This window comes from Mizuhopecten yessoensis, unplaced genomic scaffold (assembly GCF_002113885.1).
Source record: "Mizuhopecten yessoensis strain PY_sf001 unplaced genomic scaffold, ASM211388v2 scaffold716353, whole genome shotgun sequence".
In the NCBI taxonomy this organism is placed as follows: Eukaryota; Metazoa; Mollusca; class Bivalvia; order Pectinida; family Pectinidae; genus Mizuhopecten; species Mizuhopecten yessoensis.
In genome coordinates this window covers 984904-1001872 of record NW_018480074.1, presented here as the reverse complement: position 1 = coordinate 1001872, position 16969 = coordinate 984904, and the positions used below count along the sequence as shown (strand labels likewise).

At 37.1% G+C, this 16969-nt stretch overlaps 1 protein-coding gene across 3 annotated transcripts; it reads left to right on the top strand.

The window, feature by feature from the left end:
- The first annotated feature begins 2791 nt into the window (after positions 1 to 2791).
- LOC110443615 (recQ-mediated genome instability protein 2-like) lies at positions 2792 to 11549 on the top strand. Of its 3 annotated transcripts, none has more exons than XM_021487942.1 (4): positions 2792 to 2816; positions 5885 to 6082; positions 8413 to 8515; positions 9239 to 11549. In XM_021487942.1, the coding sequence occupies exons 2-4, from the start codon at positions 5900 to 5902 to the stop codon at positions 9385 to 9387; spliced, it is 435 nt and encodes a 144-aa protein (XP_021343617.1). In that variant the 5' UTR covers positions 2792 to 2816; positions 5885 to 5899; the 3' UTR covers positions 9388 to 11549. The 3 variants fall into 3 exon arrangements, with proteins under 3 accessions (XP_021343617.1, XP_021343614.1, XP_021343615.1); XM_021487939.1 differs by lacking the exon at positions 2792 to 2816 and adding an exon at positions 5014 to 5102; XM_021487940.1 differs by lacking the exon at positions 2792 to 2816 and adding an exon at positions 5014 to 5269.
- The last annotated feature ends 5420 nt before the right edge of the window (positions 11550 to 16969 follow it).

Here is a 16969-nt window from a genome sequence, read left to right as displayed (position 1 = left end):
CCAGACATTGCTAAGTACGGTTAATTAGAACGTACCGAAAGAGCAACATGGATTTCGATTTTATAGTACGAAGTCGGTGTATGATCATGACAGCTGTTGGCGCGTGACTCTGTTCTGGCAAGTGACAACATCATCAATGGAATCCCTGTAATTCAGATCCGCACAAAAAGAAATGACAAATTAGCAATGTGCATAGTTAACTATTTAACTAATTATGTTTTACATCTGTCAGGCGATTTTGATTAATAAAACCTCTTAGATTTCTAAAACTCTGAAACTCTAAGGATCTCATTGGGAATCAATGTAAGTTCGGGATCATATAAACAGTTTTCAAGTATTTGTTGGCATAATTCAGTCGTTATCTTTTCTATTCATTGACCTATATTTTATTGGAAAGATTAAATTTAGATAAAATTCTACACATTTATTTGCAGAATTACAGCCTTGGTATACATTATGTAAGTAGTGGTATCAATACTATTGCTCAACAAAAACGTCTTACTTGGTAAATGCAGTAGCCATTTATCGTTCAACTTAAATGATATGCCAGCATTTTATAATATATATATATATATATATAAAGTTGTCAAAAGAAGGCACAATAAAAAAAGTAATAAAGTGTACTAGTACTCCATCATACTCGCTAGTAATCTGTTTACAAATGAAAAGTCATATTTACGAATTCCATACTCTGTAAATCTGGACAAAATCAGCAAGTTGATATGTAATAGGGAAACAGATATTGTGTTTCACAGAAAATAGCATTTTATATGAATTGGTAAGGAAGGCTGTACCAGACGAATGGATAATCATATAAATGGAAAATAAATGCATCACATTGTTTTTATGTGCTAGAAAACCTTAATAGAAATGCGAAACAATGATGGAATCATTCAGTTCAAATTAATTAGAAAACAAAAATATCAAAGAAATTGGAAAAAAATATTATAAACCTAGATCGATTAATTTCGAAATATAATCTGTAGTAATGGACCCTTTATTTGGAAAACAGTTTGGCCCCGATTGCTAAAATTGGTTAACTTTAACCAGTGGTAAGTGAAAAAAAATATAAAATTTGTTTTTTATTTGATTTATTTTCCTAGCCACTGGTTAATTCTAACCAACGATCAGGGAACCGGACCTGGACTCTCAAGCTGACAATGTAATGAGTGTCATTGGAGATGTTTACACATGATCGACAGAATCTACATAGATGAAAAGAAGATTACCAATCAGCAAATGCATTTTTCCGTAAATAAGGACCAGAAAATCAGCGTCATTTGGTGCATAGATGCACAAAACTTGAAACATTACTGGTTACAGTTTGCCTCTAATGAATCAAGCGTAACCAAATATCATTCATTTATTCGAAAACAAAATAATGAAATATATCAAGCTGAAGCCATACTGCAATATGATTAATTGTATTGACTTTACAACAAAATGGTTTACCCAGAGAACAATTATAAAATGAATTTGTTTCATGCTAAGAATTAATATATTGATGTCCATTAAGCATCTGCCCTGTTATATGATCTGAAATTACTATGATTTTCGGATAACGTTAAATTTCAACTCTAAAATCTGGTATATTTTTACTGGTGTTTGTTGTGGATTAAAGGTTAAAACGTAGCGAGTCATTGCTTCGATCAAATATTTCAGTAATTTGACAAAATCCGAGTTTATGTTTGTTTACGAGCACCTGTAAAATGAGTTAGCTGCACGCAACATGGCGTGACACTTACAAATAATAATTAAATACAATGCAAATTATCAGCAAGATCAATGATAAAATTCAGGAATGGTAATGGACCTTAACTACTTCCTCTAGGAACTCGGCCCTTAATTTACTGATAGACAACTACACAATGGCGAGAATGACGTTTTATGTCCATCAGAACTATAAATGTTTAAATATCCAATAACTTAACCTTATTCCACATTCTGAAAATGTCGTTAAGAAGTCCTTGTATCATCACAGAATATTGCACAATATATATAGAAAAAAAAATCAACGAAAATGCGAAACTATTGTATATTTTAATACGTTTATGTGCATTGGAGTGACTTGGCATGGGATATAAGATCATGAGTCATATATATCTATGAACTAACATTTCTTATGGTTTGTAACCGCATGATAACAATGCATGTATCTGTGTTTAGGTAGGTTCATGTAAATATGCTGTGCACATGCAAGCATGCTTGTATATGTATGTAGCTGTCTGCTCTGATGTGTTGTGGAGTGTGTGTATCTGTGAGTTGGAGTGGGCTTTGTATAGATGTAAATCAGACGGTCGGGTTTATGGAAGTTTAAAATATGAGGTTTCAATAACTTTTATCATATTTGTACATAAAGATGTGATGTGAGTCAAATGTTAAAAATATATATAATTGCATAAGAAATCATATGGATTTTTTATACAGGAGCAAGTAACTGTGTGAATGTGTTATAATTAGTTACTAGAATAAGTAAGTGTACGTCGTCATTAATAAGGAAAAATAATGCAAATATGTGGGTGTGTTATCATTGGTTGTGTAGGAGAATGTAAATGTCAACCTTTTAAACCTGTAATGCTCTGTTTTAACTGTTATAAATACTGTTATTCGAAATTTAGTCCAAACAGTTCAGACTCGGTTAATACAGAATGACAAGAGGTTGTGGAAAGCTATTATCTTAGTTTCTAGTTCACTAACCTTGTTTGTCATCTCATATCAATATAAACTCAGATTACCTATCACCGGCAGACTCGGGCGACGACAGACGGTTTTGTAGCAAAGTGAGAGGTCAGATGAAATTCGTGAAATGGAAACATGTACGTCACAGGATAATACCTAAATCTTATAAAATTCTCAAAAGAAATTGTTTACCCTCGACATCAAGTCATATATTTCGTAGTTTTTAAAGACACTCGTTTTCGTCTCTCAAAAGGCAAAAGTACACCAGCTTACTGGTGTAAAACGAGACAAAATTCTCAGAAACTGTAACAAAATAATTAATACTGAAATGTTTGGGCATCTCGGAGGATTCTAGAAGTTGTCTTGTCAGTAATCGTACAGGATTTCCTAATTGCACCACGATCACAAAGAAACAAAAGCTATTGTCTTAAGGTATTTCATCCAGGGCTCATGTCATGCAGTGTTAAAAGTTTGTTTCTGTCATTCAAAATAACAGTTTCTAGAAAATACTGATTGAGTGAAGACGCGAACGAGATATGGTAGCTATCTTGAGATTGAAAATACAGTTATCATTATGTTGCATTGGGTCAACATTGTGATCCTTTATTTACAAAATTAATAATATGCTTCGATACTTTTTTCTAGAATTCCACTACAATGGTAGATTTTGTAATAGATTTCTATGATAATTGTATTTTTTCCGAACGTCATTGTTTGCTGTAGGAAATAAATAGTTTTGATAGTAAGATTAGAGAAGTCATAATGTTTTGTAAAGTCATGAATCTCCGATATATAACGCGGGATTTCATGAAAGGGATAGATGCCATTTACATCAGTATCACCCTACATATAAAGTCCGTCGAAGCTAACATACCATACTTCAGATACAAAAAGTACACCAACCAGTTCTTACAATTATTCTTAACTCTTTGCATCCAAACTACAAGCATACGCTACAACAGCTGAATTTCGATCACCCTGGAAAAACTCATCCTCTTGCTCCACATCTTTCCATACATCTTTCGTCAAGTTTGACATGTAGTAACTGGTGATCTAAATATTATCCATAATGCAAAGATACGTAAACTTTACATGTTGGATCGTTAGATCGAGAAACTCTTACTATCAACTGGAATGCGATTTTCAAGATACTGGTTGATTCCGTAGAAGACTACACCGGGGCCCGTATTCATGAAAGCGTTCTCATGCTCAAGCATGGATTTTGTGCTCAAGCCTAATTTCTTGTTCTGTTTATTTATTAATAATGAACTCTTATTTTGTAACAATTTGGAGAGAAACAATTAAGAGACTTAAAGCCATTTTTTATGGTCGCAATTATGATTTTATAGGGAAAAATACGCTTGATTTTGTGTGATGTGAAGGTCGGTGGTTTTTTTTATCACGATCCTTAGTGTGTCCACAGACTTAGATAACTTAGACTTAGATAATCTAATTCCGTGGTGTGTCATATGGTCTTGTTGTCACTGCCATAGTTCTCGATGTGAGTACGTTACATTACTTGGTCGATGAAGCAGAACGCGCTTACCCTTCCGGGACACCTGGGTTTACTAACCTTGTATTTTTCAAGTGTCTCCATGTAAATAATTCTTTCGTTCATATTTGGTTTAGTTTTATTGATTTTGAGTTGTTTATTTAACGCTTCGGTTTCTCTTTTTGTTCTCACACTTGTGGCAAAGGGGAAACAACTCTTCTAGTTTTAAGTCAATTGTGTTAAAACATGAAGAAAAGACATTGTTAAAGTTTTTAAAGGGGGATATGTATTAGCTATGTCGGATACACTTTGTATATCATATAATAGTTTTATATAATATAATGAAATGATATCATATCTAAAGATTCAGTTTGAGTGTGGGATTTATTATCATTAATAATTATGTTTTATCTCGACTGTGGATGGTAAATTGTGGAAGATGTATTTAAGTTTCAATCTTATAATCTCGACTGCAAAATTACTGTAGAGTCCATTTCCAGCATACCCCTTTTCATTATTTTCATAATTGGGGTGGGGTAGTACGAACGTTTTACATAAAAAAATGTTAGATGTTTGGGTGCAATATTCATATGTGAAGAATTATTCAAATTAAATTAAATATCAAGAGGATAAATTGCATAATACAAAAAAAAATCTTGTTCGGGCAACTCAGAGACGTATATACGTCTCTGGACAACTTTGACGTTTTTGTGTATATTTATCAACTTCATTACCCTAAATGATTGTGTTGAGTTTAGGCTAAGATATCGTCGACACGAAATTGACATGTGTAATCCTGTCCAATCCGATCCGGTCTGCAGTATGTCCTACTATCGTACTAACCGGAAGTTAAAAATGCTTTTGCGGGAAACACAAACTTTTCCACGGGATTAGGAGGCAGGCCTTATCGTGGCTATTATATTAGAGTGACGTATGATAACTCTTCGAAATGTTAACATTTAATACGAAAATCGACCTCTATTTTGTTTTTTCGAGGATATGATATAAATGTTCTAGTTCTGATAGATAATGACCACCTTCAACCACAGCACAGGGACCTCAGAATTTGTTGAAACACGGACGTAGGACTACGTGAACGTAGGAAAGCTCTCTTCTCGTTTAAACCATCCTTGCATGTGGCATTTTTTACCAAAAGTTTATCAAACTCCTAAAACCTGTGATATAACTTTGAAAACTTCAATTTAGGCCCAAATATACCTAGCTGGAACAAATCATCAGGTCCCTGTGCCTTCTACAGATAATAATTTACAGACAAGTGTTCTCAATCACACGAGTTTGGATTGCTTTAACAAAATTGCTTGCATAATATAAAGGCCTACGCATAAAACATTAATAAACTATATGACAGCTTGTTTAATCCGTAAAATCTTAAAAGTTGCTACAAATATTTATCTGAGACTGTTCAGGGAGGTACTAATGACATGACCAACACTATGGAGTTGACATTGGTTGGAAAAAGTTTATTATATAATTCCCCCATTTGCTGATGATATCTGATGACAACTTCATGAAAATATTTATCCAAATTTGGAATGTGTTTGAAGATTCAACTGCATGGTGCTTGCCAGATTCAAACTTGAGACAGGAAATCTAAATAGCAGAAACAAGTAATTTTTTGGGCCAAAATTATGTGAAATAAGAAATTAATTTGTCTATAACCAAGTAAGACATTTTGAATTCTCTGTATTGCAGCTATAAAATTTGACAATGTCAAAGCTCCTTGATTTACCATCAAGGAAGGTGTTTATTAATGACCTGAGGACCTGCCAGCGAGTCCCAACTCCATCTGAGGGGTCAGATCAAGTGAAAAAGATGAAAACATTGCAAATGTACTGCCATGGACGACAATTTCAACTGTCTGTGGTCTGGATACAAGGAACTGTCACAGAGGTAAGAGGACAATTATAAATGAAACATGTAACTGCAGGAGAAAGAGCAATGCAACGGCCAGACTGGGATTTGAACCAGAGACCCTCTGAACTCTGATGACAGACACTACCAATTGAGCTGCCAGGTCGCTGACAATTGACCTTGTCCAGTTCTGCTATATTCATCCCTTCTTTTCGCCCCAAAGACAAAACTACTTACAACCCAGCAGGCTTGAACTCGGGACCCTCTGAACTCTAGACAGACACTCTACCAATTGAGCTACCTGGTCACCGACGATCAACCCAGTCCAGTTTCGCTACAAAGACAAGGGACTACAGGTGTCTCAATATGCCAGGAGTGTCTCATGATATATTGCAATACAGAAGGAATGAATTGTGACATGTATTGGTCGAGTCCATATCTATAGGAAAAAGTGCTCAATTTAGAAAAGGATCTATGGATCAGATACACGTCTAAGCAGAGACATATATAAGTTTTTCATTAAACCAATCATCATTACCACCATTAGTAATAGCCTGTTTATAGTTATAAGCATATTTGTTAGAATGTGTAGTAATTTGAAAAGTTAAAAACACTCAGCAGATACATCAAAACATGCTTCTGAATAATATTGGGGTAAAGTGATATTTCATTTCTGTATTGCAATAATATATTGTGACAGCCCTACAAATGAACATCTGCAGAGACAAGAGGAAAGTTAAGGGGGGGGGGGGGGGGGGAGGGGGGGGGGGGGGGGGGGGGGGCAATCAAGAGGTAGGGTTAGGAGAGACGAGAGGTAGGGTTAGGGGAAATAATCAAGAGTGGGAGGGTTAAGAGGACAATTGGAAAGGTAAGGTTAGGGGAGACAATAAGTATAGGAGGATTAAGGGGAACAATTGGAGAGGTAGGGTAAGGGGAAACAATCAGAATGGGAAGGTAAAGGGGGGACAATCCGAGTGGGAGGGTTCAGGGTTTGGGGACAATTGGAGAGGTAGGGTAATTATATGTGAGGGGAAACAATCAGAATGGGAAGGTTAAGGGGGACAATCGAAGTGGGAGGGTTAGGGTGACAATTGGAGAGGCAGGATTAGGGGAGCAATCAAGAGTTGGAGGGTTAGGGGGACATTTGGAGAGGTAGGGTTATGGGGAGACAATCGGAGTGGGAGGGTTAAGGGGGACAATTGGAGAGGAACAGTTAGGGAAGTTAATCAAGAGTGGGAGGGTTACGGGGATAATTGGAGAGGTAGGGTAAAGCCAAATGGGGAGATGATCAAGAGTGGGAGGGTTAAGGGGACAATTGGAGAGGTAAGGTTTGGGGAGACAATTAGAGTGGAAGGGTTAGGGGGAGACCATCAGAATGGTAGGGTTAAGGGGGACACTCAGAGTGCTACAAGTAAAGGAGGACAATCAGATCGGTAGGGTTAGGGAAGACTTTCAAGAGTGGTAAGAAACTAAGAAACAGACGATGACAGTACTGACTGAAATACTAGTACATGTATGTATTTTATGTTAAGGATAAATGACAGTTCTGACTCATTGATTTAGTTCCCAGGCTGATGACAGTTCTGGCTCCGTGATTTAGTTCTCCGACTGATGACAGTACTGACTCGGTGATTTAGTTCCCAGACTTAGTTCCCAGACTGATGACAGTACCGACTCAGTGATTTAGTTCCCAGGCTGATGACAGTAGTGACTCAGTGATTTAGTTCCCAGGCTGATGACAGTACCGAGTCAGTGATTTAGTTCCCAGGCTGATGACAGTATCGACTCAGTGATTTAGTTCCCAGGCTGATGACAGTACTGACTCAGTGATTTAGTTCCCAGGCTGATGACAGTAGTGACTCAGTGATTTAGTTCCCAGGCTGATGACAGTTCCGAGTCAGTGATTTAGTTCCCAGGCTGATGACAGTATCGACTCAGTGATTTAGTTCCCAGGCTGATGACAGTACCGACTCAGTGATTTAGTTCTCAGGCTGACAGTATCGACTCAGTGATTTAGTTCCCAGGCTGATGACAGTACCGACTCAGTGATTGAGTTCCTAGGCTGATGACAGTACTGACTCAGTGATTTGGTTTCCAGGCTGATGACAGTACCGACTCAGTGATTTAGTTCCCAGGCTGATGACAGTACTGACTCAGTGATTTAGTTCCCAGGCTGATGACAGTAGTGACTCAGTGATTTACCACGGTAGTTCCCAGGCTGATGACAGTAGTGACTCAGTGATTTAGTTCCTAGGCTGATGACAGTACCGACTCAGTGATTTAGTTCCTAGGCTGATGACAGTACTGACTCAGTGATTTAGTTCCCAGGCTGATGACAGTACTGACTGAATTACATGTTTTTGTTCCAGGTTGATGACGGTAGTGATGTTGTCCTGATAGATGATGGCACTGGGGCAGCCAAGATCCTAGGTTGCAGCAAGATACCATTCCTTGGGGAGAAGATTAAGATTGGTCTGTTTAAATAGATGTTGTATTATATCTTTTTTTCTCGTTTCATACAAAAATTAAACTTTAAATTTTGGTGGCTAAGATCAAAACCTGTACAGCGTTAAAGAATTTACATTTCATATATGAACATTGTTGGACTGATGTATGATGAGTGGTGATGTTGGACGTATCATTGGTGATGTCTAAAGCTACAATATTTACGTTTTCATTGCACAGCCACTAAATATATATGTACAACTCCAAATACTGTTAATACAGCTAAGAAAGCAAAGTCATTAACCACCAAAGTTTCCGTATCAGAAACTATTGCGTCTTTCCATTATGCTTGTTTGTCAAATAATTGTAAGTAAAGGTCAGCATGGATACCTTTCTATTCTTCATAATTGAGGTTATTTCTTTTGATTTTTTTTTACTTTCCATTGACTTGATTAGAACTTCAATCCCCTGAAAGTGTTAATTGGAACTACATGAAATATGAAAATCAAAGTTGATTCATCATAAAATCAAATACCAGGTTATGCAAACTAATCCTATGAAAATCAATAATGGAAAGATTACAGGAAGTTATTTATCTATTCACTAAATTTATATGATTCAGATTGCAATATAGTATCTGTCCTTCAGACTACCAATATTAAATCAACTTATGTCTATTTACTGAGTCTGTCAATATGTGTTGCATAACCTGTATGCACATTTAACATTTATCGTTGATCATTTACACAGGTCAATATGTGATGGTGATTGGGCAGCTGTCAAGTGCCGGGTCCATACCCCAGCTGCGCGCCATCAAAGTCCAGAACCTTAGTCATATGATAGAGATGGACAAAAGCTGGTCTTTGGAGGTCACAGACCAAATGATGTTGGTCAGCTGAGGTCTAAAGATCACAGAGGTCAAGATGTCAACAATCATGAAATTATTACAGGAACTGTGGGTCACTGACTATACAGTTGTATCAGAAGAGCCCAAAGATGACTTACATGGTTTAGTGAGGCCACAGGGGCCTAAGATCTGTTATCATTTCGGCGACCACTTTATGAACACATCTGTCAGAGGCCTTAGCTCATGGACCATATAGTTTTGACACATGTATAAGTTAACGACTGTATATTGTGTCACAGGGACCAAGGATCACCAACAATGTAGCTCTCACAAGGAATTGAGATGACTTACCAAGTAACTGTGTCAAAAATGGTAATGGCCTAAGATCAGTTACCAAGTAGCTGTGTCACAGATATTGGAAGTCACCAACAATGTAGTTGTCACTGTGATCAGATACCACAGGGGCCTCAAATCAGTGACTATGTAGCTGTGTCAAAGAAGTCTTGAGATCGGCCAACATGCAGTTGTCACAGGGCCCTGAGATCACCCAAAATATAATTGTCACAGAAGTTCTGAGATCGGCCACCGTGCAGCTGTCACAGGGGCCTGAGATCACCAACAATAATAATTGTCACAGAAGTCTTGAGATCGGCCACCATGCAGCTGTCACAGGGGCCTGAGATCATCCACAATATAATTGTCACAGAAGTCTTGAGATCGGCCAACATGCAGTTGTCACAGGGGCCTGAGATCACCCACCATATAATTGTCACAGGGGTCTTTGATCACCCACCATGCAGTCATTAAATGGACATGATAGTCTACAATTCTATGAACTTATGAAATAGAAGAAAACACCAATCAAAGTACTGTTGAATAACAATGAGAGGAATCTGATCCATACCAAATACCAATTGGCCACTTGTCTAAGTAATAACATGAACAGGAGGGTGTCATGGCATCATGTCAGGGACTTTTGTTTCACTTTCAAGCAATGTACAACCACTTGCGACCAAGGCATACACGAAAAAACAGCCTCTAAAATTGCATTACATAGGAAAACTAATTGAGATCTGATATGAACATAAGGGACTCAGTCTTGTGTAAAAGGAGGGTGTGCCCTCTCTGGCATAAAATGGCAATTCACTTAAATGATGGAGGTAAATCTTTAAAATCCTACTCCTTCAGTACCTGTTAAGAGTTTTTAGCAAAATTTAATCTAAAGCATCCTTGCTTCAAAAGAACTCTGCCTTATATAAACAGAGTGCCCCCCTCTCCCAAATCAGTCATACAGTTGTGCTTCTTAAATCTCCTCACTGTATTGCCCTATACATACATAGTGTGACACCCAGGGCTGGAGAGGTGGGGCCCCATTAAAACAATCGGTCATACAGTTGTGCTTCTTAAATCTCCTCACTGTATTGCCCTATACATACATAGTGGGACTGAAGAGAAAATGCATTCATCTTACCAGGGTTAGCCTTTAGACTTATTCTTGGGATAATAACATGGAAAGGAAGGGGTTGATGTGTCAAATGTTACATAAAATAAGGGGTTTTGTTCCTTTTGGTTTTTGGAGGTTGGTCTCAAAATGGAAAAAGTATTGGCAATACACCTTTTATTTGATAGTTTGGTGATTGTAATGTGAAACGGGATTAAGAGTATTTTGCCATGTCTGATTGCTTCAACAAACATGAATACAGGTCCTCTGGGCCTCTTATTAGTTTTAAGGCAATGGCTTTTGTCAAAAAAAGTATTCCTACAACTAAACATTTTTTGTTGGGATACCTGACAAGGCACTACCACTTATCATGTTACATCATGTTACTTGTATGATACTAGTTAAAATCAAGTTGGGTGACACCAATAAAATGATGCTGACCTCACAAGAAATAAAAAGCATTTCTTGAGAGTATTTGGTTGTCACTTGCAATACGAAGTCTTTGTCGATGGTAACACTGAAATGATTTTGGACATCGAATATTCTTTCAGTATGAAGATAAAGGTATCTTGGATAAGAAAATATGTCACTTCGATTATTTTGTATTTCTTTTCAGTATACAGTATTTTCTATTTCAACCGATTCTGATTCTGACACAGTATACATGGAGTGAACTATAATTTTACTCCTAGTTACATGATTCGTCTCTGTATCTGTTTAAAATCATTTTGTTTGTTATACATGTTACTATTAAATTATTTGTATTGACTTATCTTGCCGTTTTCAGTCTCTTATTACCTTACACATATATTACCAGGACTGCATTCGTTTATCGCGATCCAAACGGTTGGACCAAGGTTGTTTGTTCATGATATAAGGCTGGACATAGTAATCTGATGCTGCTTTCAGACGAGCCTTGACAAAGCCTTGTAAGGCCTGCACACACCCGAACAACCGGATACGCAGAATGGGCCCAGGTACTGTAAATTATTTTAATATCTTCGTGTGAATTTTCTTTTGATTTCAACTGTACAAGGTATTCGTGATTGAGAGGGTGCTATTTCAATACTGGTAGTAGTCCGAAATTATTCTGACGTTTTATCGACTGTTTTTTTTTTATTATATCAGTCTGTCGTCGATTAACTCGTAACTCGACGACAGATCGATAAAAAGTAAATCGATATTTGATTTCTCGCGAAAATGCAGCGATTACAGGAAGTCGCATAGAGTCACTGAGGAGTGTATTTGAAGTCTTTTGGAAGACTGAACGACCAGTTGATTACATAGGGGAAGCCGAGATACATATTTCGATTTGTAATTAGTTTGTCTGTCGTGCATGGATTCATGACACATATTGTCCAAATTAAAATTGATAAAATTCTACCAAATTTGCAGTGTTGTCGTGTAATGCTACCAATCAAATCGGATGATTAGCAGTTTCCGTGTATATATTGAAGGAGGTTTGAGGGACTTAAATTCTGATTGACTGACGTTCTATTCAGTAACGAGGAAAGGTAAACATTATTCTAAGGCCAAACAAAAATAACTTCATGTTTCCGGTAACCGTACATTCCCCTTATATTTTGTGCCTACCCTACACTACAAATTTAAAAGAAGCACTGTTCGCCTATATAAACCATATAAAAGTATTTGTTGAAATAAAATCTGTTATCTACCCTAAAGTTTTCAATACACTACAGGAAACATTTTGTTCATCTGGCCTGAATTAAGAAAAAATAAAAATTTTGCTGCAATTGTATTCAATTTATTCATAAAAGTTATTTTTATGAATTTGTCATAAATCGCGAAAAAAAACGTAGTGAGTTAATTTTATGAATAAATGGTAATTCGAGTTTCGAAAATCACATGTTTAGTACCGTGTATGACCACCATTTGCGCAGAAAACAGCGTGGCAGCGTCATCCCTTGAACTTACCAAACGTGATAACTTGAGGAGGATGTTGACCCGTTCACCAGTTAACGCTTGGGCCAGTTCCTGCAAATCGTTCTTTGGCGACATATGGTATGGGCTAGCGCCATGACGTAAAAACTTCGCCTCGATCTGTAAGGTCCAGCACACAGGGACTTGAGAATGTGTTACATCTATATATAGAACTAAACTAACGTGTTCAGAGTAATTGTACACGTTTTATCGGTAATCATCATTGAGGGTGGCATTTTCACCGAAAGTTGATACAAACCCATAAAACCGGTAAAATCACTCCGAACATCTTAGTTTAGGTCTAAATATAGCTAACACAAGTTCTCAAGTGGTTCAGCACACCACCGCCACAGCAACGGGCCTATTCAAGAACAAGCAGTTTGCAAAGCCCCGACGTCTCAAGACAACGCCTCCCTTGTGACATATTCATCAATAACAAAATAACCATTGTTCCTGTGGCGGAATATCCAACGATGGTGGATACCGGCCCAATGATGTTGTTTGTTACAGTGAGCATCATGATGATCCGTGTGCGAAGGCATCGCACTTTTAATCGCGTCACTTAGATCTAGTTTTGGACAGACGACGTCAACGCGTCCTCTGGTTTCACTTGCAGGTACAACTCGATTGCACTGGTCATCAGCCGTATTCGACAGTCTTCCAGAACGGGGTCTGTCTTTTCCCGGACGGTCAGAGTCGAACCAGTTTAGTTCAATGTTGTCCACACTGCAAACACATGGTTGTTCAATTCGACGCCTGTGACACTCCTTCATGGACCCTGCCAACAGTCCTTTCCCTCTGAACCTGGGATAGCCGCTGCTAATGTTTATCAATTGGTGAAATATGTATGAGTCTTCCTACAGCACTGATTACGTTCTTTTAAGACTGACTGACCACACTCTGATATTGGTGGGCTAAATATCGAACTTCTGAAACCACAAAATAATTTGAAGCTTGCTTTTTTCAGGGTTGTACGTCTTCGCTGCAGCTAGGGTAATGGAAAGACAGCAATTGGGAGCAATTCGAAAACGTTATAATTAAACAAATTACTTTTATCTTGCCATTTCTTGAATATGAAAGTAAGATTTGCAGTGGTCATGCAAATCCTGATATCGAATTGCAGCAAAACGTCTTCATGGAAGCAGTATATAATGACAAATCTTGTAAGATCTATACTTTCACAAACAGATATCACGTACCTGTCCCTTCCTACTTATAACCAACAAAGCTGCATGTAAATACACAGCTCCGCTATACAGAAATTTGATTACTAACATGTCATTTCACGCTGTGTCATGAAAAAAACTTCGTAACTATTCTGATGATAGATATTCTAACACCCCGTCCCCTCTCTTATGAATGGCCATGCACGCATCGAATATTAACCACAGATTCAATATAGAAAGTTTGACAAGTTTGATTGTCATTCCTTAGAAAATGATACCATTATTATTATTATTTCCTTTATTTCCTCCAGAAATGAAGAGTTACAGAAATAACGAACAATACACGTACAATTCAACACTATTGAAAGAGAAGGAAATGCATTCACTCATGGTCACACCCTTACATAGTGACTCACACATGCACATGGACAGACACACACATAAGAGAATAATAATAGTACCCGCATCATACCATAAAGTACTATAAACACAACACAATGATATAATAGGTACTATTACAGTCATTATACGGTGATGATTATGCTGATAGACAGTATAACACTCATCATACATTAAATCACACATTGATATAATAGATATATTTACACTCCTCAAACTACATTATCATATAATAGTATAGACAGTAATACACTTCTCGTACTAAGCAATCATACAACATTGTAATAAACAGTATTACAAGCATCACACAATAAATTATGCAGCATTATTATAGACAGTATTATTGTTACATAAGTCTTACAATACAATCATACATTGAGTAGGTTACGTTGCACGAAGTCATACAATATAGTCATACAGTGGTGTGAAATACACAACATACAATATAATAATTAACTTGAACAACCAGAGCAACCATGCAATGATTTCAGTTGTAGTAATACATATCACAAGGTTAATTCATACAATACAAACAATATTATGACTGGTAGTAAGTTGCACTAAACTGTAGTAAACTGAGAATTATCCTCTTAACAAGACTTAGACATGATATGAGTGCTGGACGATTTTACATAAATTGCTTGTGGACACGTTATACGCCCGCCAAAAGTGGAGCTTGTTATGTTATCACGCTGACAGTGTCCGCTTAACCTAGCCTTGTGACCACAACAAGACCTACTGTTTTCAACAAAATATTTTCAGATTATGTACGTGTAATTAGAATCCTATGCAGATTTGCATATATCTCGGCAACGCTTAATTTTTTCTCTCTTTTGAAATAAATGTGGACAAAGGGAGGCAATCCGTATGACACTTCTTTTTTTTATAACTAAAACCCATCTTTTACATAAAAAAAATAACAAGGTGTTTTTTTCTTGTTTGGTTGGCTCGGATGGAATCTCCCGGCGATAGTATTGCCAAAGGAACCCAGAATAAATGGAGAAAATCCACATTGTTGGTCAGCTGACCTCATAACGAACCCCAGCAGTCTTTGCGAAAGGCGAGCACGCAACAGTGTCGCCCAACCACCTATAAACATTTTGTAAACCAGTTAAAAATCCTCTTATTCCTGGCAAGTGAAATAAAAAAAAAAAGCATTTCAACGCTTATTATTTTTTTTTTTTTAAAAGAGCTACACACTCCGTTACAAGAATACATCAGGAGTCGGGCATTTGATGAACTCCTTGAATCCCACCTGGAAGTCTAGAATTCCTCTGATATCTGTTCATGCTACACTTGTGTAAGCTGATTGAATGAAATACTGTTTAAAATAAATAAAAGGCATCACGGAATTAAATAAGAGGATGCTATCTAAGTCCGTGGTATGACCATAGGTCGGCGAAGAGCTACTTTGAAATGCAAGGGTTCCGCTTGCGATATCTCATATCTGCGCTGCATCCTTGCATAACAGCAATATATCATGGCAGTATCAAAGACTTATAACTGTCAGCTATAGAACGCTCCCAGAGATATACGAGGAAACTTCATAACACTCCATCTCATGTACATACTGGCCTAATACCAGGACCCGTGGCCTTTCGGAATGTCAGAATATGGTGTTGTTTGTTTTTAAACCTAGTTTTACCCATTATAACCCATGTTAACATTTGACCCTGCACATCGTACAAAGTTGACTTTTGACCTTAACGCTATCTTAGAAAAAATCTCTGTCTGTCTACATAACATATAGCTAGCTTCTATCATGACTGTTTGGTTTACGGTTCTTTCGAAAGTGTTGCTTTAATTTTTCAACATATCTAACTCCTATAAACTTAAAAGTTGGTCAATGCCATCGCTAGGATCTTTTATAACGCTTTATTATAGGTATCTGCTGGCCAAATATAAGGATCGCGAAACTTGAGAAGAAGACTCTTTGATCTGCTAACCCATTTTAACCCATGTTAACCTTTCATCCGGCAAGCAGTCAGAGTCGACCTTTGACTTGAACAAATTAAGGTAGTGAAAGATTTGCATTTGTGGTCCACATATCATACCAATTATGACGACGCTAGAACTTATTGTTCTTTAGAAAATGTTGCTTGAAGTTACATAGCATATTTGACCCATGTGACCTTGAAGTTCAAGGTCATTTATATATGAAGTACTCTATTATAGTACTCCATCACAGGGGTTCGGTTTGTATGCAGCTAAGACAATTTACTGTTAACGTAATCACATAGTCTAACTTGAATTTATTGATATGAGCACGGATTTTTTAAGTGTTATGAGGTAATGCAATTTCTAAGTTGAAACACACGATTTGATAAAAAGTAGAAAAGATTCCTGTTGCTACAGAGGGATATCCACTGCACAAACTATATAATATATTAACATTAATGTCGGGATAAAGGTTTAGAATTTTCCAAAGGTAGTGGTTCGTCTAGGACCTATACCAGCTCAAAATATTTTATCATGTTTTTTTTGGAAGCAGACCTGTCTGTATTGTTTTTAATTAAGTTAGATAAAAACATGAATAACACGTTTGTTAGCAAAACAGCGAGTATTGGTTAAGAAAGGAATAAGATTAGTAGGGTAATAGGCCGATGGGACCACTTGTACTAAGTTCCATTCTGGATAGGACCGCGTGAAGCTGGAAAATACGAAAGTAAGACAAGTCACGTGACCAC